Source organism: Octopus sinensis, linkage group LG7 (genome assembly GCF_006345805.1).
Source record: "Octopus sinensis linkage group LG7, ASM634580v1, whole genome shotgun sequence".
In the NCBI taxonomy this organism is placed as follows: domain Eukaryota; kingdom Metazoa; phylum Mollusca; class Cephalopoda; order Octopoda; family Octopodidae; genus Octopus; species Octopus sinensis.
In genome coordinates this window covers 104,591,457-104,617,918 of record NC_043003.1, presented here as the reverse complement: position 1 = coordinate 104,617,918, position 26,462 = coordinate 104,591,457, and the positions used below count along the sequence as shown (strand labels likewise).

The following is a 26,462-nucleotide window of genomic DNA, read 5'->3' as shown; positions in this document are numbered from 1 at the left end:
TTAGTAGAAAGGGTTATTTTTAAAAGTGGCCAGCTGGCAGAACCGTTAACATGCCAGGAAATATACTTAGTGGTATGTCGTCTGTTGTCACATTCTCAATTCCAATTCTGCAGAGGTCACCTTTGCCTTTCATCCTTTCAGGGTCAATAAATTAAGTACCAGTTGAACACTGGGTTTGATGTGATCGACTCCCCACAAAACCCAGGCCTTGTGCCTATAGTAGAAAGGATTACTACTACTACTACTACTACCTACTACTATTACTACTAAGGTGATGGGCTGGCAGAATCGTTAGTATGCCGGGTGAAATGCTTAGCAATATTTCGTCTGTCTTCACATTCTCAATTCATATTCCACCAAGGTCGACTTTACCTTTCATCTTTTTGGGATCAATAAATTAAGTACCAGTGAAACCCTGGGCTTGATGTAATTGTCTAGTCCCCTCCCCCAGAGTTTCGGGCCTTGTGCCTTTAATAGAAATAATAATAATAATAATAATTATTATTATTATTAGAAAAAATTTGCCAATGTTCTGCACCGTGAGGACCAAAGACTTGAGGTATTTTGTGTTGCAAGACAGTGTGTGAGAGAGAATCGTGATGTGGTAGGAGAGAAATGTGTTCGCATGGATGATGGTTCACTTGCGCTAAATGAGGATGCAAAGAGAGAGGTTTGGAGACGCCACTATGAAAGGTTGCTGAATAAAGAGAATGAATGGGATAAAGAGAGTCTGCCAAATGTCGAACCAACAGAGGGACCAGCTATCCAAGTTGACAGTTCCTTGGTAGTTAAGGCAATTAGAAGCATGAAGACAGGGAAAGCCCCTGGCCCATCAGGAATTACTGCAGAGATGCTCAAAATATCTGGTAGTCACCTGTATAGTTAACCAGGTGATACACGAAGGAATCATACCCAATGACTGGTGTAGCAGTGTAATAGTCAACTGCTACAAAGGTAAAGGTGACACCCTAGATACAAATAATTACAGAGGTATCAAGCTGTTGGATCAGGTAATGAAGGTTACAGAGAGGATCATAGCCCAACTGATTAGGGAGAGAGTCAACTTGGATGAGATGCAGTTTGGTTTCGTGCCAGGGAAAAGCACCACTGATGCCATATTTCTGGTAAGACAGCTGCAGGACTATGATGAATAAAAGCGGACTGAGGGCTGAACCTTGGTGGACCCCTACTTCTACCCGGAATTCTTCACTATACTCATTGCCAATCCTAACCTTGCTGACGGCCTCTCTGTATAGGGCCTGTACAACCCTTATTAACCATTCGTCAATCTCCAGTTTCCTCATCGCCCACCACATAAGGGATTGAGGGACCCTGTCAAAGGCTTTCTCCAAGTCCATGAAAGCTATGTAGAGGGGTTTATCTTTAGCTAGGTATTTCTCTGCAGTTGTTGAACCAGGAATATGGCATCAGTGGTGCTTCTACCCAGCACAAAACCAAACTGCATCTCATCTAAGCAAACTCTCTCCCTAATGAGATGGGCTATGACCCTTTCTGTGACCTTCATCACCTGATCCAACAGTTGTGTTTTGCAGAGAAAATGAGATCCCAGACTTGTAACAGAATATGAATAGATGAGAGCTGTTCTCAATGTTTGGGTAGTTGGTGAGCCACTACCCTGTTGCAGGATGACTCCAAACAGCATGTAGCTATCTCAAAAGGCAGAAGGAGAGAACTGGTGTAATAAAGTGGGAGAGAAGATGATAGTGACGATGCAAGAGATCTTGGAGAGAATGCGAATGGAGGATTGCGGTTTCGATTCCCAGACCGGGCGTTGTGTGTGTTTATTGAGCGAAAACACCTAAAGCTCCACGAGGCTCCGGCAAGGGGTGGTGGCGACCCCTGTTGTACTCTTTCGCCCCAACTTTCTGTCACTCTTTCTTCCTGTTTCTGGTCCCCGACTTCCTATGCAACCGCTGAACCTTGATGCGCATTCATCCATCCGTCGATGCTCTCGGTGTCGGGGGTTGACCTGCTTTCTCTTCTGCGGGTCTTATGAATAGCAAAGGACCAACGTTTCGGACTTCTCCCATCTTACGAGCTCTGGGACGAAGACCGTTTGCTCAACAGCAACAGACACGAGTCATGGAGATAGAGTGGTTGTGACAACATGAGTGAAGAACTGATCACTCTGCCAGCAGTACCTGATTGCAATTTCAAGTAAGAACAATTTTATTTACATGTCTTCGAACCACAATTTCATCCCCTAGAGACATTGTTGCTCATACCTTTCACTTACCAGTTTATTCAAGAAAGAATGTCCCCAGTTTACTATCAGTTATACTACATATCAATGAAGATGAAAGGATTTACCTTACAAACTCTGCCTGTCGTGTTTTACGGAAGGTTTGGAAGAGTAAACCATCCAGTCCTAACTGACTGACCCTTACACTGCTGACCATTATTTCAGTAGTTCAGATTCTGTTATCATCCTTTCACACCATATCACTGTTCTGTTAAATTTTAAGGAAAATCAGTTAAGCTCATCTCCTCCACCAGTTAGTTTATTAAATGGGGATCAAAAACAGCACACATCTGCTTGAAATGGCCTTACAGTCCATCAAAGCCCATATGGTGGTTTTTGTGGCCCAGTTGCACACATCTGGAGCCTCAGACAATTTTCATACTTACATGGCTTGGAGCACTCAGCATAAACAGTGTGACCTTTGTGCTTAGTATTGAAGAAATAATAAGGAATCCGTGTTAATGGTCAAATCATTGGGGGAACAGCAGCAACTTTGACCCTGTTTAGGTTCCACAAGACTGGTGACCTTACCAGTGTACCACGTAGTAATGTTTTAGATTACGTGCCACCTGCACCTTTTTTTTTGTGCAGGTGGCACGTAAAAAGCACCCACTACACTCATGGAGTGGTTGGCGTTAGGAAGGGCATCTAGCTGTAGAAACACTGCCAGATCAGACTGGAGCCTGGTGCAGCCTCCTGGCTTCCCAGACCCCGGTCGAACCGTCCAACCCATGCTAGCATGGAGAACGGACGTTAAATGATGATGATTAAGTCTACCCTTAAATGTCAATGGTAAAATCAATTAACTTCAATCATTATTAATAATAATGAGCTTATTGCATACGGTGGTCAGATACACAACTTACAGAAAACAGGAGATAGAAAACAGTAAAAAGCCAAAGGAAGAAAGAGCCTAGCACTTTTACATATCTCATACCTATTCTTAAGTACATACAGTCTATGAAAGCACATTCTCATTTCATATACATACACTATGCAAGCATACATATACTAAGATATATTTAGATATGCATGGCTGCATCATCATCATTTTAACGCCTCCATACTCTTTTACTCTTTTACTTGTTTCAGTCATTTGACTGTGGCCATGCTGGAGCACATAGTTTGCAATATGTGGTTAAGAAGCTTGCTTCCCAACTATATCGTCTCAAATTCAGTGTTGGTTTGTAAATATACATTATTGTCATACAAATAATGTTTGTCTGCTGTCTTCCATGGAAAACCTGCCTGGCCATACTATCTTGCTTGGAAATAGGGAGAGTTGGCAACAAGAAGGGCATCTAGCTGTAGAAAATCTGACCCAACAAATTCTTTCTGCAAACATGGAAAAGTGGACATTAAATGACAACGATGATATATAGTCACTGCATGAAAAGAATTCCTCAGGCGCCTAGCATAAATTGTTAACTTTTAACTTCAGACAACTGTGAAATATTTTATTCTTGTGTCACTCAAGTTGCTAATTAATGTAAATTTACTGCAGGGATCTAACATTAAATTACATCAGTTTTTATTTGAATATTCTAGTTACATAGTTAAGACCTTTTAAAAAAGACTATTTATTTACTTGGATAACCCCAACTGACAAAATTGTTTGCTAAAATAGCTCTCCAGTTTTATGTACTAATGTCAAGATATTAAAACATTAACAGAGATTATCTGACATTTTAGGAATCCATTTGAGATGAGGCGAGGGTAGGGGAAGGGCTGGTGTAGCATGTATTTTAAAGTTGTTTACATTGAATGTGTGTGTGTGCAAGTCATGCATTAATACATATTTCTCATGTCAATACGGCTACAGAGCTTGGTAATAGATTTTGCCTTGGATAAGTTTTGGCCAGCATTGGCCCAGGCTATGTCTACCTTGATAGCATTAGTTAGAAAAGACATTTAAAGATGTTTCGTTTCAGTCATTCTATGGGTGTCATAGCTCATTTCAGTAGATGTTGTTTGCAGAAATATATCCTGGGATTCAGGTCTGGAACCCCTATCTTACCCAGGATATCAATCGTCTGGAAGCCGTTCAGCAACGTGCAACCAAAAGAATACCCTCCATCAGGCATTTGCCATATTCTGAACACCTTACTTCCCTGGGCATGGACACATTGAAACTCCGACGTCTGGCAGCTGACTTGGCAGACACCCATAAAATTATCAACCATCTTACAAACAATAACTCTGAGTACCTTTTCAAACTCCACCCATCTAACACTTGTGGACATATTTACAAAGACAGAAAACAGTACAGCTCCCATGACTTTAGGAAACATTTTTCATGCTGAGAGTTGCTGAAGCATGGAACAAACTGCTGGCATCAGTTGTTAGTTGTCGGAGCACTGCATCCTTCAAAACTTCCATGCTTTCTGAGATTCGCCAACACTACACGTGATTTTCTCCCCTCCATACACACACAAGCATGTATCTGACTCATACATTGTTCACTTTCCAGACATTTGTACATTACTGCATATACTCTATACGCACTTTCTGACAAGTTGTGGTGCACCTGTGCACTGTATACAATAATTTCATTATTATTATATTATTATAATTATCGAGGAACCATTTAAATATTAGGGGATATTTTTCTTCTCCTCCGATGTGTCTTAGTATGATGATAAAGAGAGCAAGCCCAGTTGAGGTGAATTTTTAAAGTGGATTCCTGTGCTGCTGGAATATTTTTCACATCATACAAATGAAACAGCACTCATGGTGATATTGGAAGGAATAAAGATGGAGTTTCTCAAGATGATCCCAATAATCAAAACCTATTTTCCTTGTGATCGATCTCTAGGGTGCTTCAATTTCTATACTTTTTCTGGTAGGAAGAGCGCAGCACACAACAGTATTCAAGGTGAGGATGGGCGAAGGCAGAGAAGAGAAGGATAATGGTAGGAGTGTTTCTAGACTGTAAAGTCCTGAGAATCCAGGAGCATGCCCTGTGGGCCATATTGACATTCATCATCATCATCATCATCGTTTAACATCCATTTTCCATGCTAGCATGGGTTGGACGGTTAGACTGGGGTCTGGGAAGCCAGGAGGCTGCACCAGGCTCCAGTCTTGATCTGGCAGTGTTTCTACAGCTGGATGCCCTTCCTAACGCCAACCACTCTGTGAGTGTATGGGTGATTTTTACGTGCCACCGGCACTGGTATCACAACTGCAATTTCCATTGATTTTTTTTATCAATTTCGATTTCACTTGCCTCAACAGGTCTTCGCAAGTGGAGTTTTGTGTCCCAAGAAGGAAAGGTATGCATTAGTGGACTGGCTACATCCCAGGTAGAGGCCAGGGGTTATGGTCTCACTTGTCCTGCTGGGTCTTCTCACGCACAACATACTTCCAAAGGTCTCGGTCACTAGTCATTGCCTCGGTGAGACCTAATGTTCGAAAATCGTGCTTCACTACCTCATCCCATGTTTTCCTGGGTCTACCTCTTCCACAGGTTCCCTCAACTGCTAGGGTGTGGCACTTTTCCACACAACTATCTTCATCCATTCTCGTCACATGACCATACCAGCGCATACGTCTCTCTTGCACACCACATCTGATGCATCTTAGGTCCAACTTTTCTCTCAAGGCACTTACACTGTCGGGTATGAACACTGACATTACACATCCATCGGAGCATACTAGCTTCATTTCTTGCGAGCTAACACATATCCTCAGCAGTCACGGCCCATGTTTCACTGCCATGTAGCATGGCTGTTCGTACACATGCGTCATACAATCTGCCTTTTACTCTGAGCGAGAGGCCTTTTGTCACCAGCAGAGGTAAGAGCTCTCTGAACTTTGCCCAAGCTATTCTTACTCTAGCAGTTACACTTTTAGCACACCCGCCCCCGCTGCTGACTTGGTCACCTAGGTAACGGAAGCTATCAACTATTTCTAGTTTTTCTCCCTGGAAAGTCTCAGAGCATTTTCAGTGTTTATTGTTCCTGAGCATCTGCCACATACACAAACCATCTTCCTAGTTAGCCTTCCTTTGACATTGCTGCACCTCTTATGAGTCTATAGCTTACACTTGGTATACCTTATAGAGTTTCTACCTATGCCTTTTCTACAGATCGAGCAGGGCCATCTACCTGAAGGCGTTTGTGATTTGTCTACCTTCCTACTTATTAGGACTTTGGTTTTGGCTAGGTTGACTCTAAGGCCCTTCGATTCTAATCCTTGTTTCCACACCTGAAACTTCTCCTCCAGTTCTGATAGCGACTCAGCAATTAGAGCAAGGTCATCAGCATAGAGGAGCTCCCAGGGGCATCTTATCTTGAATTCCTCTGTTATTGCCAGGAGGACTATGATAAATAGGAGGGGGCTGAGGTCTGAACCTTGGTGGACCCCAACCTCTACCTTGAATTCTTCAGTCTACTCGTTGCCAACCTTCACCTTACTAGCAGCGTCCCTGTACATGGCTCGCACAGCTCTCACTAACCATTCATCTATCCCTAGTTTCCTCATTGACAACCAGATAAGGGATCGGGGGACCTGTCGAAGGCTTTCTCCATATCAACGAAAGCCAGGTACAGAGGTGTATCTTTGGCTAGGTATTTCTCCTGCAGCTGTCTTACCAGGAATATAGTGGTGCTTTTCCCTGGCACAAACCCAAACTGCATCTCATCTAAACTGACTCTCTCTCTAATTAGTTGGGCTATGACCCTTTCCGTGACCTTCATTACTTGATACCTCTGTAATTATTTGTATCTAAAGCGTCACCTTTACCTTTATAGCAGTTGACTATGGTGCTGCTACACCAGTCATTGGGTATGACTCCTTCGTGTATCACCTGGTTAACTATATGGGTGACTAGGCTATAGCCGACACTGCCAGATATTTTGAGCATCTCTGCAGTGACTCCTGATGGGGCGGGGGGCTTTCCCTGCCTTCATACTCTTGATTGCTTTAACTACCAAGGTACTGTCAATTCGGATGGCTGGTCCCTCTGTTGGGTTGGCATTCAGCAGACTCTCTTTCTCCCATTCATTCTCTTTATTGAGCAACCTTTCATAGTGGTGTCTCCAAACCTCTCTCATTGCAGCCTCATTTAGTGCAAGTGAACCATCATCCATACGGACACATTTCTCTCCTACCACATCACGATTCTCTCTCACACACTGTCTTGCAACACAACATACTTCAAGTCTTTGGTCCTCACCCATGCTACCATGGGTTGGACGGTTCGACTGGGGTCTGGGAAGCCAGGAGGCTGCACCAGGCTCCAGTCTGATCTGGCAGTGTTTCTATAGTTGGATGCCCTTCCTAATGCCAACCACTCCGTGAGTGTAGTGGGTGTTTTTTACGTGCCACCAGTATGGAAGCCAGTCAAGGCGGCACTGGCATTGGCCACGTACGGATGGTGCATTTTACATGCCACCACCAGCACAGGTATCGCAACCACAATTTCCATTTGATTTTTTATGCTGACTCAATAGGTCTCCTCAAGCACAGCAGGTTGCCCTATGATCCAAGGCACTTTGGAAGGGCTGGGGCTTCTATGTGAAGCTGGTGCAGGAAACAGCCATGAACTCACATTATTTGTCGGGTCTTCGCAGTCACAGCATATCTCCAGAGGTCTCAGTCTTCCGTCATTGCCTCTGTGACCACCTCATCCCATGTCTTCCTGGGTCTACCTCTAGCCCGGACTCCTTCAACTGTTTCGGAGTGGCACTTCTTCACACATCTCTCCTCATCCATCCGCAGTACATGACCATGCCAGCACGGACGTCTCTCTTGCACGCCACATCCAATGCTTCTTATGTCCAGCATTTCTCTCAGGGCACTTACACTCTGCTGCATATGCACACTGACATTACACATCCAGCGGATCATGCAGTCACAGCCCATGCTTCACTACCGTGAAGCATGGCTGTTCGAACACATGCATCATAGTCTACTTTTCACTCTGAGTGAGAGACCCATTGTCACCAGTAGGGGTAGCTTTCTGAACTTAGCCTAGGCTATTCTTATTCTAGTGGTGACACTCTCTGAGCATCCACCCCCACTACTACTTGGTCACCTAGGTAGCGGAAACTATCAACTACTAGTTTCTTCCCGTTTTCTGAGTATCAATGGTGTCTATTGCACCTGTGCATCTGCCGCACACAAAAGCTATCTTCTCAGTTAATTTTCCTTTGATGGTGCTGCACCTCTTATGTGTCCATAGCTTACACTGGGTACATCTTATGGAGTTTCTACCTCCACCTTTTCTACAGATCGAGCAGGGCCACCTACCTGAAGGGGTGTGTGGTGTGTTTGCCTTCCTACTTACTATAACTTTGGTCTTTGCCACATTTACTCTAAGGCCTTTTGATTCTAAACCTAGCTTCCACACCCAAAATTTCTTTTCTAGTTCCGGTAGTGATTCTGCTATGAGGGCCAGGTCATCAGCATAGAGGAGCTCCCAGTCTTGAATTCCTCTGTTATTGCCTAGAGGACTATGATGAATAAAAGGGGACTGAGGGCTGAACCTTGGTGGACCCCTACTTCTACCCGGAATTCTTCACTATACTCATTGCCAATCCTTATCTTGTTGACAGCCTCTCTGTATAGCCCTTATTAAACATTCGTCAATCTCCAGTTTCCACATCGCCCACCAGATAAGGGATCGGGGAACCCTGTCAAAGGCTTTCTCCAAGTCCACGAAAGCTATGTAGAGGGGTTTATCTTTAGCTAGGTATTTCTCCTGCAGTTGTCGAACCAGGAATATGGCATCAGTGGTGCTTCTACCTGGCACAAAACCAAACTGCATCTCATTTAAGCAAACTCTCTCTCTAATGAGATGGGCTATGACCCTCATCGCCTGATCCAACAGTTTAATACCCCTGTAGTTATTTCTATCTAGAGCATCACCTTTACCCTTGTAGCAGTTGACTAAGGTGCTGCTACGCTAGTCATTGGGTATATATATACATATATATATATACCACCAACTGGCTCCCCATGCCGGTGGCATGTAAAAAGCACCATCCAAACGTGGTTGATGACAGCCCCCTCATCCCAACTGGCTCCTGTGCCGTTGGCACATAAAAAGCACTATCTGAACGTGGTCGATGCCAGCCCCCTCTGGCTCCTGTGCTGGTGGCACGTAAAAAGCACCCACTATACTCTCCGAGTGGTTGGCATTAGAAAGGGCATCCAGCTGTAGAAATCTTGCCAGATCAGATTGGAGCCTGGCACAGCCTCCTGGCTTGCTAGTCCTCAGTCAAACTGTCCAGCCCATGCCAGCAAGGCCCTCATTTCATACTGTTCCAGTTTCCTCAGCTGAAAATGAGAACCAGCCACCACCACCCTCTCTTTCCCTCCTAATTTGTCACACTTCTCTGGGTCAACAATGTGAGGGCTAATACAGGGTATATGCCTGTTCAAAACTACTACAAAGACATCTAAAATAACTAGTGAAAGCACGGATACCAAGATACTCACGAGTGAGTGACAGCTAAGCTTATATATATAAAATATAAATCAGAGACAAAACCACCACTATGCAACTCAGTGACAGACATAAACCAACACACAAATAACAAATACCTTTACGAAACATTCAACCCACAACTAGATCTCAAAAAGTACAAAATGAATGATCAATACAATAAGCAAAAACACTATGGTTTTCGAGAGTTAAGTAAACTTTTTTTATTTAAGAAATTTTATTGTATTCTATATAACTATTGATTGTTAATTTGAATTTAGATATGTCATCAATTATTAGTATACAATTATTAAATGTACGTAAATTTTAAGATATTAGTTAGTCACTGTGGTATATAGATCGTAAATAGTCATACATTTTTTTTGAAGATAGGTTATACATTTTTAATTTTTAAATTGTATTTCATAAATATATTCTATAGATATTTATAATATTTATTTAAGTAATAATGGACTAATTTATTTATTTTTGGTTATATGTCTATATATTTATTGATAGAGAAAATTTTAGATCTTTAATTACTATATTTGTTGATTATAATTTAGAAACTTTTAGTTAATGGAGTTTTTTTCTATAAGAAAAATTATTTTATTTAATTCTTAAATAATGTTTAACTCTATTTGCTTATTTATTTAACTATTATCATTAACCTGAAGACTGACTATAATTTTAAATCGAATTTATTTCAATTAAATTTAAATTTAATTGTTGCCATAAAACGTACGTAGTGTTTTTACTTATTATACTATACATTGATCATTCATCCTACACCTCTTGAGATCCAGTTATAAGTTATATGTTTTACAAAAACATATATAATTTGTCATTCATGTATTGGTCCATGTCTATCACTGAGTTGCACAATAGAGGTTTCATCTCCAATTCATATTTTATATATTTATACTGTGAAATTTGATTTAATACTAAATTGAATTTTTCCATGTAAGTTTGGAGTTATACTCCCTAATATTACTATTATATATATATATATATCATTGTTATCATTTAACATCTGCTTTCCATGCTGGCATGAAGTGGACAGTTTGACCGAGGACTGGTGAGCCAGAGGCTGTACCAGGCTCCAATCTGATCTGGCAAAGTTTCTACAGTTGGATGCCCTTCCTAATACCAGCCACTCCAAGAGTGTAGTGGGTGCTTTTACATGCTACCTTGAATGAATGAAATGTTTGATCTTGTATGTGCACTGGGATCGATGTAATCGACCTAATCCGTTTGTCTGTCCTCTCTGTGTTTAGCCTCTTGTGGGTAGTAAAGAAATAGGTACATGTATCTATAGAATACGCATTCACAATAATTCCGGAGCAGGTAATCCTCATCAAACAACGGAGATCCATCAACAGATACACTGAAAAGGAAGACTCCTGATCTGGAGCTAAGCAACTTCATCTCCCATTTTTTGCCCAGCAAACCAACAAAGCTTTAACAGTGAGGTCAGCTTAAACAACAAAGGACACACACACAATATTTTAAAGTTTTTATTTTCCAGTTTTAGACTGCAGAGTCAATAACCAGAGTAAATTAGATAGCGACAACTAATAACTGGCATCTCTTGAAATGTGTTGGCCAAACATAATTGCAGTAATCTTTAGTGGTGACTTCTAACAGGGATTTTTATTTTTACAGGACTAAGATGGACGATAGTTATTTGTAGAGTTCATCCAAGTAAGGAGTTTGTGAGAGGTTGCCAACAGCAGCCATCGAAGGTTTGCCATTAATGATCTTCTTTGAAACCTGGAGATAGAAACAAAATGTGAACATGAATGAGGAGCAAAATAGTTTTAATTTTCATACACTTCCCAAAGGTATTAGCAACCAGAGTGAAAAATCAAAACTTAGTCATTGACTCACTCTGAGGCCTTAGCATTGCTATATTATCCAATCAACTAATCATTTTAACATCTCTTAATACATTTATCTTCATGTTATTTACAGGGAAGATTCTTTGATAAGTTCCTTTCCTCTCAGTTTAATTACATATGCCAGAATATAGTGTTACAGGGTACCCTTTAGTAGTTTTAGCCCCTTTTTTCTTATTGGCTCATTGAAGCCCTCTCTTGTAACTACAATGTTTGCTGGTTTAGATTAGTGTTGTTGTTGCGATATAAACCATTGAGTTATTTAAGAGGATAAAGTATTATCTATGGAAAACTTTTGAAGTAACATAAAAGACATGTTTAATGTTTTTGCCACCAGGATTATAAGCAACCAACTTAAAATGGTAGTTAGGGCGAGTTTTTGAGGTTAGAAAAGTATAAGGATCAAATTCAATAAACAGTTCTTGCTTCTGAGAGACAAAAATAAATAAAAAGAGAACCACTGACCGTGTTGACATCACTAATGGTGATAGCATCAATTTGTGCCAAGATGTCTGTGATGTCAGCCAGTCCTCCAGCAATCAGTAACTGCTCAGCCATCTCTTTCAGAACAAGGTTGCTGTCTTCAGCATTCATCAACACAGCTGCCTTCAGCTGGTTCCTGTATAGAAAGTAAACATTCAACCAATGTTATAAAGTTCTCTTGTAGGCAAAACTAACATTCTACCTTCTTTCACTCTACCTTGCTAGTCTCAGCAACAAATCAACTAAATACTCAACCACTGCATGACACTTCTTACGTGACCCGCTCAATGTAGCAGCCAGAATACAACAGATTTTCTTTTGAAGCTACATCCCAGGATTGCATCCTTAACACAACCATATTAAAACAGTGGGACATCCAGGAAGATTCTAAATATCTTGACTACCTCACTTACACAACCAAACATTGTATGACAGAGCAAACAGCTGCAATGCCAAATCAGGTTAAAGTTAGTTAAACCATAATATAATTATTAGTATATAATTATTAAACGTACGTAAATTTTAAGATATTAGTTAGCCACTGTGGTATATAGATCGTAAAATAGTCATACGGTTATAATATAAAAAGGTAAAAAAATGTCTTTACTTAGCCCGGGAGATCTCCTCTTCACTAAATCCAGATTTGGTGATACTAGCAAACTCCCCAAAGGCAGCTTTCAGAACCTTAGAATTGAAGGAAAAAAAACATGAAAGTAGTCTGTGGAAACAAAAGAAATTAAAATGTTTCCTGTCGCTTTAAATTAGAGTGATATATTATAAACAACACACTCTGTTGGTTTAATGTTACACGATCACTGGTCATTGTCAGTTTGGTGCAAGACAATATATTACACAGATACATTCCCTGTTGCTTTCATGTGGAGCAATACATTACACAAACACTGCATGTTCCCTGTCAGAACAATATTTTATACAAATAAGCATTGTTACCAGTCAGTTTGATGGAGAATATTTAGATACATATAAAAACATGTTCCCTTGTTGGATTGATGTCAAACACACAAACTGTACATTTGAATTTTAAACTACATCAGCATACAAAAGTAAAGGTATTATTGACTGATTTAACTCCTTATTGACCCTGACTGGCTGAAAGAGAACTCAAAACCAGTTGGAATTAAAACTCAAGATCTAACTAAATGCTATAAATCTTTTTGTCTGATTTTCTACCAAATGTGTCATCCACCATCCTGCTATCTCATATCGCACTAAAATACACTAGTATAATATTACTGTTAATTCATTAGACGTAAAACGTTCACCTTACAATGTTTATATATCTAGTATTTAGAAATACAGCAAAAATTAACTGAGATTAGATTGGTAAGAAGCTTGGTTGTGGCTTCAGTTCTGCTGAGTGGCACCTTGGGCAGGTGCTTATTATAGCCCCAGACCAATGAAAGCCATGTGAGTGGATTTGGTAAATGGAAACTGAAAGAAGCCTGTTGAATATACATATGTGTGGGAGTGTTGCATGATTGTTGTAAGCGAGTGTCATTGTTGTACTAGCCATGGGGAAATATTACTACTTGGAAATGGTAAGGCAATAAAGAATGACAGAAGACAAGCCCAGGTGTTCTGGTCAAGAGGAGATACAAGAATACCCTGCATTATATAAGAGTGGGTGGGAGTATTTAGAAAGAAGATAGAGATGGTGGGTATAAGAGAAGATGCAGATGGTGGATTAGCGGATGTGGAGTGGGGAAAGTTTCATAAAAGTGTGAGGGGATAGTAATAGATGGTTAGTGTTGGCGGTAAACGGAGCAATAATGAACAAGGGTGGAGGTCCAGTTAGGGGTAAGGAGAGAGATATAGGAGTCGCTCAGGAAAGAGAAAAGATCAGAAAGTAGCAGAATGATGTGCAAGATATAAGAGTAGTGGGTAGTAGAGTTATAGTAAGTGGGGTGTGATGTTAGATATGAAAGGGTATTGAGAATGATAGAAGATAGAGGTGTTAAAAATGAAGTATGGCAGAAGGTATAGAAAGATTGGTGGAAATAGAGGAAGTGTGAGTGAGGAAGGAATAAACAATTATCTTATGAACTTTATTTGTCTACAGCTGTTTCTGCTCTAAGATACAATGGACTCATAGTTAAGTGCCTGAGGATCATAGGATGATTATTTATTCCTTTGCCATCTCAATTGCTTACTACCACTCTGTACCTGACTAACACTTCATACAGAAGCATATGTATATTCAGCTCTACAACAGGCAAAGACCAAATAAAATATTAATATATATAAAATAAGAATTAGAGATAAAACCACTATTAAGCAACTCAAATAGTGATAGACATAAACCAATACATAAATAACAAATAATATATATAATTAATATAATATATATATTTTTATTTATCTCTAATTCATATTTTATATTTATATAGTGTGAAATTTGATTTAATACTAAATTAAATTTTTCCCTGTAAGTTTGGAGTTATACTCCCTAATATTATTATTATTATTATTATATGTATATATATCATCATCATCATCATCATCATTTAATATCCATGCTGCCATGGGTTAGACTCTGACCTATTTATATAGCTGAATATCAAATATGTACAAAATCATAAAATGACAGGAAGTGAAGAATTTGAACAACAAAACCAATTTTGAGAGCTCTGAAACTTAATATCAAAGTCTCTTAGTATGCAATCTTCATTGAGGAAAGGAGAGAAGGGAAATAGAAAGCCAACTAACAAGCTGGAACTGTTGACTTCAAATGTAAACTGACCTTTCCGATATCTGATTTGTCTGCAGTTGCAGCAAAACCAAATATACCTCCATCAGAGTAGGCACCGCTGATACATGAGATCTGGAAAATATAAGAGAGGGAGAGAAAAATATTTAAAGAACGTGTGTGTGTGTACGCATAACAGAAAATATGACTGTGGCTTTGAAGCTTGATAACTATTTGATAATCTGGTAAAAGTCTGAAATCACAGATGTATTTTCTGTTTAATAAATATTAAATACTACTTTCTGCATGGAATATTTTCTGATGGACAATGAAAGAATTCTTTGTAAGGCCAACTCTAAATATAAATGTATACATAAAATTAAAAAAACAGTGGTTAAATGCTGTTTTTTTAAAAGGGACTCTCATAAAGCATGTGTGTGTGTGTGATTAAACCAACTCAATAACAGAAAGATGAAAGGCCAAACTGAATTCAGCACAAAGTGATGTAATAATGTAACCAAATATCTATTTACTATGCAGTCTAGTATTCTACTGTTATCACCAATCTACAACCAGGAATTTACAGTGGAGGAAGCAGTTTAATGTATTGATCCCAATGCTAGACACAGTTTATTGACAATTAGAATAATGAAAGGTAAAATGAAGCAGAGTAGGATTTGCCCTCAGAATGCAAAAACAGATGTAATAATTATGATTTGGGATTTTAGTTGCAGGCCACAAATTTAAACTCAGAGCATAAACAGTTGAGACTAAATACCATAAATATTTATATTGGCACACTCTCTTTCTTATGGTGATGATGATTCTAAATGGTACTTACACCAAAAGGAGCTGTAGTGGCTGATCCAGCCGCCTTACCAAGTCGGGAGATCTTATTGTTGGTACTGTACTTCACAAACGGTCCAGTTCCCATGATCATCTGCATAATACATGCAGGTAACAAGTCTTTGCTGGGCAGACTGTAAAAGGGGAAGGAAAAACAATACAACACATAAACAAAAAGGAAACAATAAATAAAACAGGACAAAGATTTTATGGGTATAAAAATATTTATGAACACTTATTAAAGACATTTAATTTGTTTTAATTTGATAATCAAGGACTAAAAAGTAGTATAAAATAGCCAAAAGAGATGGTATAGTTGAATCAGTTGACCATTAAACGATAATTATTTGAACGTTTGCAGAATGTAAACATTATAGAATAATTAACACAAACACATAAATTAGTTCCCTTGTACACACACACACATTTTACTCCTTTACTTGATTTAGTCATTGGATTGCAGCCATCCTGGGGCATCATCTGGAGGAAGCTTAGTCAACTGGATCAGTCCTATTACTTATTTCATCAGTTACTTTTTGCCAAACTGTTAAGTTACAAGGGACGCAATCAAACCAACACCAGTTGTCAAGCAAAGAGACACAAAGATACATACATACATCTACTTGGGTCCTACAATCACCAGCAATGGAGATGAACCACAGATGTGGTCTGGCCACCAGGGTCATGTACTCCCTATGAACGCCCCTGGTGCCACAGCTCCCTCTCCTGGAAGATGAAGCTCCACATTTGCAATGCATCGGTCCTCTCCATTCGCCTCTATAGAGCACAAATATGGCCCCTCTTGAAGACCCTGGCAAAGGGTATTGACAGATTTGATAGTAGAACCCTGAGAACCATCAACAACATTAGATGGTGCCATCAGGTTTCCAACAAAGAACTGCATGCAACAGCCTGCGGTCTCCCCCCTCATAGCCACCTGTTGCAGCAGCAGCTGCTGGCTGAAAGAGGCATCATGGCAAGCCCCACACCAGATGGCCGGCATGAGACTGCCAGTGATGGAAAGCACTGGTGGACCTGGTTGGCTCTACACATGATGACATCTCTGGGACCACTAACCTGGGATGACCCCAGCCCCATCAAGCAAGAGCATGAAGCAGCAGCAAGCAAGCACGTATTGGGTTGAGGAATAATTCATGACCATTTTATTCAAATTTAAAAATGCACAGAAATAAAACACACTGGCAAAATGTTTTTTGTTATTCAAAAGAGAATTCTTTGCTCTACAAGCTAGTGTATTTTGAGTTGTAAATTTTATTGATTTTTGTCTATTTTCAGATCATTAAAATGAAATGTCAAGTGGACAAAACTGAGCATTTCCGACACCATTTGCTTTTTGGATTTAATCGAGGTGTTAAGGCCACCGAAGCTGCTTGTGATGTGGTGTGTTGCTTGTAGGGGATATATCTCAACAACAGCAACACACATAAACACTTGAAAGACATGTTGGTATATCTAGGGTAAGTGAACCTTCCCATCACAAGATTAAACTCAAGAGGATTTGGATTCAGTACCATCAACTACTAAAACAATCCTCATTTACATAGTGTTCCTGCTACTTCCAGAAAGAAGTTGTACCATTTGCTATATCTACTTCAAAGGGTCCTTTTGTAGTCACAAGTAGCAGGTAAATCTTGCTCAGATTACACCCAACCAGTTTTCAAGGACACATAAGATAATTAAGTTCCTGGGTAACACTGTTTCTGGTAGGAAGGTCATGGTTTGCATGCCTTTGATCACTTACAAAAAGACATGTTACCAAAACAATGTAACTGAACTGCTATGAGTTGAAATGTCTTTGCCTTTCACCACAAGCCATCATTGTGTCCAATACTAACAATTCTACCAGCCAAATACCTTAACAACAACATCAATGACAACAAAAAACAACAGCAACAACAACAAAACATGCTGATTGAATCATAAATCTTTAAAAGTTTTTATATTTTAACCAAGGCTCAAAAAACCTTTCGTAGAAAGAGAATATAATGACCCCCAAAGGTACGGCAAGCAAAGTGCCTAGCCTTGTATTCTATGTACTAAGTCATAATCTGGTGTCTAAAACAATCATGATGATATATTTGTAGAGGAATCAACTAGACATTACTGCTCCATCTGGTTTACTGACCAAAGAGAGACAAAGTTGACCAAAGGATTTGAACTTAGAAACCAATAATAAAAAATTTTATATTGGTATAAGGGGAAGGGGCCACTTGATTACATCAGCCCAAATACTTGACTGGTACTTAATTTTATTGACTCTGAAAGGATGAAAAGCAGAGTTGATGAGGACAGAAACTGAACTCAAAATGTGATAATCCAGAAGGAATGCATTGTCCAGTACACTAATGATTCTGCCAGACAGCTACCTAAATGACAATAATTCTTTCTACTATAGGCACAAGGCCTAAAATCTTTGGGGGGGGGGAGGTTAGCTACTCAATTACATGACCCTAAAGCTCAGTTGGTACTTATTTTATCAATCCCAAAAGGATGAAAGACAAAGCTTACCATTGCAGAATTTGAACTCAGAATGTAAAACCAGAAGAAATGCCACTAGACATTTTGTCAAATGCACAAAAAATTCTACCAGCTTGTACAACTTTGGTGGGAACAGTAGGGTCAATTTGCCCATCAATCTATTTATTTTCTTGATTCTGGAAGAATCAAAGGAAAATCTGATTCCATCTTAAATTGGAACCCAGTCCATAAAAACATAAACTGCTGACCATTCACCATTCAACTGCCCAATATAAGGAGCAGTGGTTTGGGATGTTTTAAATTGATTTCTTAGATATACATAGGAAGAAAAATGTGAAGCCATTACGTTTATACTTTTCCTGGAAGTATTGGTCACATCAGTGAGTGACAGTTTGTAGAAGAATTAAAAAGAATAAAAATGTCAGCTTATTGGTCTGGATAGCTTCCTTCAAATGAAAAGAAACAAGACACCATCTTGTGAGAAAACCACTATTCAAACTAATCACAGCTTATCCTTGCTGTTACAAGCTGTAAGAGCACTGCAGACTGCAGGTAGGCAGTACTGGGTTCATCATCATTTTAATATTCCCTTTTCCATACTTGCACGAGTCAGATGGTATTTGTTGAAGCAAATTTTCTACAATTGGATGTCCTTCCTCTAACCAACTCTTACCAATTTCCAAGCAAAGTAATATTGCCCCATGGCCAAACATGTTTCTCACAGGAGACTGGAAATAAACAACACCACTTGCATGACAGTGATGCTCATTTACAACCAACCCAGACTACCCAGGTAAGGCAGGGTACATGCACACACATGACTGGCTTCTTTCAGTTTCTCTCAACCAGATTCACTCACAAAGTGTTGTTTAGCTTGAGGCTACAGAGGGCAGCACTTTCCCAAGGTGCTGCACACAGAAACTGAACCCAAGATCACAAGTTTGGGAAGTAGAATTCTTAATCTCACAGCCATGCCTGCCTTATTCTTCATTCATATTCACTTCTGTATGTCCAGAGGAAGTATTATCCAACCTTTGAAAACATTTAACATTACAGAACTTGAATTAACGGGTTAAAGACAAGATGTCACAATTGTGGTCAGTGAACCTCTCATTATGATCACAAATGTTGGAACATTTTATTAAACCAATAGAATTTCTGTGGTAAGTAAACTTAGACAAAGAGAAAAATATGGTTAAGATCTTACAAAGCATTTCCAAAATTGAAAAGTCTTTTTATGGAAATGCTCTTCCTCCGTGTATACAGCCATTCCCATTTCTATGAACTTTATAACTTTGGTGTGACTCAGTGTTAGGAGGAGCAACAATTACAATAAACAAGTTCTTTTGATCAGACTCAAGGCCTATTTCATAGGGTGTCAAGGGAGACATAGCAGATATCATCAATCTTAAGCAGTAATTGATGCTATAATAATTATAGACGAGATGAAACAGCAACAATCGATCTCAGTTAAGTAGATTTTCACAAAAAAAAGTAAAATAAATCATTTACATTGACAAATTAAACATTAAAAACTAGGTTAAGCAGGTACTGGAGGGTGTGGACTACTGAATTGGGAGTGACTGGAGGTGAAACAAACATGGAAGCAAGCAGGGAAAGGTTAACGAATCATTGGTACAATATAGGAAGAATGGTAAAAAATAAGGTAAAGAGAGAAAGAAAAGAACATTGAGCTTATGCATCAAACATGAAATGACCATGGCCATTACTTACCGTTTTGTCCTTCCATTAATGCTGAGAGGAAGAGAATCATGCAAGGCAAGTCACTTAATATAGCAGTAGAATTTCATAAACACTATTGTCTCTATGTGTCTGTGTAGACACTGAAGACAAAACAGGAATATACTACTTACAATGTCCCCTTTTTATTTGTTTGTTGATTTATGTTATGGATGAATGAATGGATAGATAGATAGCTGGATGGATAGATATATAAATATAGACAGATAGATAGATAGACAGACAGATAGATGGATAGATAGACAGATAGGTAGATAGATAGGTAGGTAGATATGTTTCTTTATTAGCCACACAGACGGGACAGATTACAAAGTAGAGCTTTTCTTTGGGGGGGGGGAGAAAAAAAAAGGTGGGTTAGGTTTTCGATCAAAAGGGAAAGAAGAAAAAAGAAAGGAAAAAAAAAACGATCAAAAGGGATCATGTATCACAGTGTCATGGTGTAAAGGGGGAAGCAGATAAGGTTTATCCATGGGAAGAAAAGCCGACGGAAAAGACCATGGTAACTTCAGTCATTTGTTTGCAAGTAGGTAACTCTCTGTTTTAAATTTTCTGGGTTCATAGGATTATGCTCAAGGTGGCTTCATCATTCATACGTGCCATCCTTGCTACATTCACCCATCTTTTTTTGAAACATTCGCTAGACAAAACTTGCCTCTCTACTCTCACTTTCCTTTTCAAGTAATACTTGAAAAAGTTGATGAGAGATTGACCAGAGAGGAAAGTGTTTGTCTCCAATCCTTTCAGACGCGTCCACCAAAGTTCCTGAACATAATGAATGTGTGGAAGACAGAAACACTTCCCCATGTAGACTCAAAAGAAGGATAGTCTCTGGATTTGAAAGCGCTTTGACTGAAAGTGTAATTAAGGACAAGAAAGTATGGAAAACAACTGGAGTGTCATGGACAGTTGTTGGTGAGACACTGAAAATATCTGGTGAAATGGCACTCAAGATAGTCGACAAGGTTATACAGGGATGTGCCACACTCAGTGACTGGCGTGGCAGTATCATTTTCAGTTGCTACAAGGACAGAGATGTTAGAAGTAACTACAGAGCTATTATAACAGACCAAGTTATGAAACTAAGAGAATGAGTTTTAGTACAACTGATTAGGAAGAGAATTAGCTTAAATAGGCTCAGTTGAGTTCAGATTTGTAACAGGATGGAGTAACACTGATACTCTCTTCCTAGTAAGACAACTATGCAACAAGATTTTAGCAATATGTAAACAATTATTCTTAGCATATATCAATCTGGAGAAGATCCTTGAGGGGGTAATAGGGACTGTAGTCTGGGGGCCACTAAGTAAACTAGATATAGATAAATGGCTTGTGAGAACCATGTACAGAGGAGGTATTGTCAGCAAGGAAACGGTTGGAAATAAATTCAATGAGGAATTTAGATTGCTGGTGAGACTTTGTACCCCTGTTATTTCTCATAGTTCTCCAGGACTTAAGAGAGGAGTTTAAAAGTGGCTGCCAATCGGAACTTCTGTCTACTGAAGCAAGAACAAGAACTGAGGAACCTCAAAGAAAATCTGGAAAGGTCAAAAATTTTAATTAGCAGGAAAGAAGACAGAACACTACCATCAGAGAAACAGTCATGATTGACATTATAGCGGACTGCCAAGTTTTTCTTATATTATATAGCGAATATTTTCTGGTTGGTTTCTTTACTGTTAAAGTAACGCTACTTTATTATGTTTCCTATTTGGAAATGGATAAATATATTTAGCTTTTTAAGTAGGGATATATAATGATAAAACCATCACTTATAACTTATTTATAAGTGTTATCATTATACGTAAGTCCTGACTCCAGCTACAAAAAAGCCATAGCGAGAAATATATTTTCTGGAACGCTAATGGACATTAATCGTGCATGTATGTTAAATATAATTTTGTGTTCTTTTAACCACTATAAAAAAATACAGTTTCATAATTACAGAAATACATTCATTAATAAGTTAAAGAAAGAGAAAATAATTTCTACATTATTTTATTATATACATATAGCATTTTTAATATTTATATACATTTTGAAGAAAAGTAATTTTTGTCGTAGAGAATTACGACTTGATATTTTAGCTATCTAATTCCTCATTCTAGCTATTATAAATCTCAACAATTCAAACAAGTCTTGTTGGATTTTTCATGGACATGGCATAAAAAAATCACCAATGTCTCAAAGGAGTGAGTGTCATGGAGTTTAGTTACATCCAACAAACACTAAAGTTTTTCCTAAAATCCAGGGTTTTTTTAACTGCTCAACTTGACTTAAAAGAATCGAAATCCCATACAAATATTCTTTACTAATTCTTAGAATTTCTATATGAGCAGTTATATTAACCAATGGAAAAACGACAATCATATTTCTTCGGCAATACGAGATTACGTCATATTGCCAGCGACCACAAATTGGCACTACCATTTGAAAATGGCTACACGCTACAATATGAAGTAAAAGAGCAGGTAGGAATTCCAAAGGCGTAGTGGAATTATAAGCAAGCTGATTGAGAAGGAAAACTAAGTATGTAGCAGATGCAAGGAGCAATAAACAGTGAGATCACTGGTGAAATAAGGTCTTTGGGCTGTTAGGAAGTCTCCATAGAAGTAGATGATAGCTTCTTTGAGTTGGGTGTGCCAAAAGCATAATGAACAGAGTGAGAAGTTTAGGGAGATGTTATGTTGCTGCCACTGGAAACAGATTCTCTTTCAAAGTGAAGAGTATATGACATAATGAGGTAGGATGTTGTGGCAAAACACAGTCATTGAAAGTTGTGCAAAAGATGGAGATAAAGGGAAGACACAACTTCCGGTAACATTAGTGTGCATGAACAACAAGGCACAAACGAGAGAAAATGCAGAAAACTGAGTTTAAAAAAGAATCAGATATGGTGTACAAGAGAAGAGACTTGAAAGTACGAGCATGTACGACATATGGTAGCAGACACTTGGGTCAAGGACAAGGTAGGAGTGGTGAAAGATGATCTGCCGATATTGAATCTCACAAAGATGCCGAATGATTATGACAAGTGGAGACAGTTGCAAGGAAAAGCCATCAAACCGGTGCAAGTATGATGAAATGGATGTAAAATGGTGATGATGATGCCCTTCTAAATATTAATTACTCATTCACCAAGTGTGTGTGTGCATATATATATATCGTCTGGGGAGAATCATCTTGTTTTAATGCCTTATTATCTAACACACCAGTTCGATTTCCACTCATTACTTATATTTTCCCTTCCAAAATTTTCATTGTCTGGGCAAAGTTCAGAGAGCTCTTACCTCTGCTAGTGACAAAGGGCCACTTGTTCAGAGTAAAAGGTAGAATGTATGACGCAAGTGTACGAACAGCCATGCTACATGGCAGTGAAACATGGGCCGAGACTGCTGAGGACATGCGTAAGCTCACAAAGAATGAATCCAGTATGATCCAATGGATATGTAATGTCAGTGTGCATACTCGACAGAGTGTAAGTATCTTGAGAGAAATGTTGGACCTAAGAAGCATCAGATGTGGTGTGCAAGAGAGACGACTGTGCTGGTATGGTCATGTGGTGAGAATGGATGAGGATAGCTGTGTGAAAAAGTTCCACACCCCAGTGGTTGAGGGAACCTGTGGAAGAGGTAGACCCAGGAAGACCTGGGATGAAGTGGTGAAGCATGACCTTCGAACATTAGGCCTCACCGAGGCAATGACTAGTGACCGGGACCTCTGGAAATATGCTGTGCTTGAGAAGACCCAGCAAGCCAAGTGAGACCATAACCTTGTGGCCTATGCCAGGGGTGTAACCAGCCCACTTATGCGTACCTTTCTTTCATTGGACACTAAACTCTGCTTGCAAAGACCCGTTGAGGCAAGTGAAATCGAAATCAAATTCGATAACTGACATCCATGCTGGTGAAGCACTAAGAGTACCATACAAGCGTGATTGTTGCCAGAGCAACTGGCTTCTGTGCCGGTGGCACATAAAAAGCACCATTCGAGCGTGATCGTTACCAGCATTGCCTTACTGGCACGGGAAAAAACATTTGAGCGAGGTCATTGCAAGTGCCGCTGGCCTGGTTCCTGTGCAGGTGGCACATAAAAAACACCATTTGAGCATGGCCGTTGCCAGTACCGCCAGACTGGCCCTCGTGCCAGTGGTACATAAAAGCACCCACTACACTCTCAGAGTGGTTGGCGTTAGGAAGGGAATCCAGCTGTAGAAACTCTACCAGATCAGATTGGAGCCTGGTGCAGACATCAGGTTCGCCAGTCCTCAGTCAAATCGTCCAAACCCTGCTAGCATGGAAAGTAGATGATACATGAAGAAACCTGATGACAAAAACCAATCCTCCATACTCTACCAAGATGGAGGCACACTGGGCTGACTTGTCATACGCATTTTATCGAAGCACCTGAAGGACCCATCACTCAGACAAATACAGGAGTAGGTCCTCATAAACGAAATGTCCCCTATACTAAATAGAAAATACACATATCTTCTCTCAAGCCACCAACTTCAATTATTTCAATGCACCCAATTACCCTTGGTTCCCACCCCTTCCACATTCTTGATGCATAGGGTGAATAATTCGGCCATCTGAGCTGACTTCACCCATTAATCTTCTGTCACTCAGCCAAGGATCTCTTTAACACACTGATTGTCCAAACAACTACTCACATCCAAACCTAGTCACCATCCACCCTCATAACACACTTTTATCACTTCCATACACCAAACACCCACTCACTTTTACATTACAACTACTCTGTCTTACCCAACAACATTTTCCACTAAAAGGTTTTACCAATCATTCTTCATTAGAACTTACCCAACTCCACCTTTAATTCCTTCCCTGCCAAGACAATCATTGATAGTGATTTACAGTTAACACCACAGACACTTGTTAACAGTCTGGAAAGAATTACAGAGCCCATGGACACTGGCTGCACATCTTTCAACTTAATCATTTTTTAAAACGCCATATATAAATTACACAAATGCACTGGTGGTGCCACCTAGATTAGCAATAAATATTTGTGGTGTGTGTGTGTGTGTTTTGTTTCAAAATTGTTTTTTTCAATGCTAGTAAAGGTTAAATATGTGGAATTAATTTAGGTAGGTATGTTAGAACTCCTACTGCTTGACGTAATTCAATCAAGAAGAATTTAGTGCAGTTTTAGTGATAACAGTATTAGTAATCTTACTAATAGGGATCAAAGGCAACTAATCCGAACATAAGAATATTGTTTAGTAAACTTACCAAGGTCCTTCAGTGGCTACGGCTGCAGTTACCATATCATTCTTAGACTCCACTCGAATTTCACCTATTTTCAGGAAATAAAAAGACCTTTTGATTAATCGTACCAAGAAACACTGTTTTCACAGCAATATGTTGATGCATATTATCTATTTCTTTACTATCCACAAGGGACTAAATACAAACCGGAAATCGAACGCCGACGAGGCGGCAGACGATCACCCGCAGAATGAGCGGCCGCCACCGGCGCGTTCATCGACAACGCCTCGGCAGGAAGCAGCGGACTGAGTCCGATCGCGGTTGATGCATATTATCATTATTAAAAATGAAAGACTGTCCAAAGAAGTGGCAGAATCTATGAACAACTGAAACAGTTGTAATTTGTGTCCTTGGTACAGCAAGATTTCTGAAATGCTTCTAAATCTCATAAATTACTTTTAAGAGCAGACATTTTGTTTGGGATTACTTATGTTAAACAAGATAGATTCCTCCCTTAGACTGGAATATAATTTATCACTGATACCAGTCATGGACACAGCTAAATCAAAATTTTATGTTGTATGCTATTTAATGTACCTGTATTTGTCTATGTTGCTCAAATACGGGCCACTTGGCCACCGTGTAACCTCTCAGCTATTTTTTTGCTTAAATTATGCAAATTATCATGGCCATAAATGTGTTCTATTCTTTTTCTGTATAAATCTAAATTCCTTGGCTGCTAGAGGTAAAGTCAAACAATTGTTGTGTTGATGATGGCAACTGAGCCAGAGAATTATATCCTCACATCTCCAGACGATAAGCAGGTCTTTTCCTTAAAGGCAGGTCAACTTGGGAAAAGTCTTGAATCTTGAGATTATTTCCCCTTCTCAAGCAGAGCAGGTCTTAATTTACTTCTGTAATTATGATAGACCAGTGTCTGCCAAACATTTTTACCTCATGACACACTGAGCGAGGAGGATTTATTTTGCGGCACACCAAATAAAAATCTCAATAAAATTGAATATACTTTATTAGTATGAATAAAAATAAATATATTCTTATTACAGTAACAATAAAATAACATAGTCTTATGAACATAGCGCAGGAGTGGCTGTGTGGTAAGTAGCTTGCTAACCAACCACATGGTTCCGGGTTCAATCCCACTGCGTGGCATCTTGGGCAAGTGTCTTCTACTATAGCCCCGGGCCGACCAATGCCTTGTGAGAGGATTTGGTAGACGGAAACTGAAAGAAGCCTGTCGTATATATGTATATATATGTATGTGTGTATGTTTGCTCCCGTAGCATTGCCTGACAACCGATGCTGGTGTGTTTACGTCCCCGTC

General features: G+C 39.4%; 1 protein-coding gene across 2 annotated transcripts in view; it reads right to left on the bottom strand.

The window, feature by feature from the left end:
• Window positions 1-11,196: 11,196 nt before the first annotated feature.
• The window catches only part of LOC115214088 (cytochrome b-c1 complex subunit 2, mitochondrial), a 35,573-nt gene continuing 20,307 nt past the window's right edge, over window positions 11,197-26,462 (bottom strand). The window contains exons 9-15 of one of the 2 annotated variants that reach the window (XM_029783139.2): window positions 25,142-25,205; window positions 19,863-19,883; window positions 15,625-15,763; window positions 14,838-14,918; window positions 12,684-12,760; window positions 12,059-12,212; window positions 11,197-11,468 (exon numbers count right to left, since the gene is read on the bottom strand). In XM_029783139.2, coding sequence (XP_029638999.1) covers window positions 11,379-11,468; window positions 12,059-12,212; window positions 12,684-12,760; window positions 14,838-14,918; window positions 15,625-15,763; window positions 19,863-19,883; window positions 25,142-25,205 — 626 coding nt within the window. In that variant the 3' untranslated portion in view covers window positions 11,197-11,378. The remainder of the gene's footprint in view (window positions 11,469-12,058; window positions 12,213-12,683; window positions 12,761-14,837; window positions 14,919-15,624; window positions 15,764-19,862; window positions 19,884-25,141; window positions 25,206-26,462) is intronic. The other variant, XM_029783140.2, reaches the window with a different exon arrangement.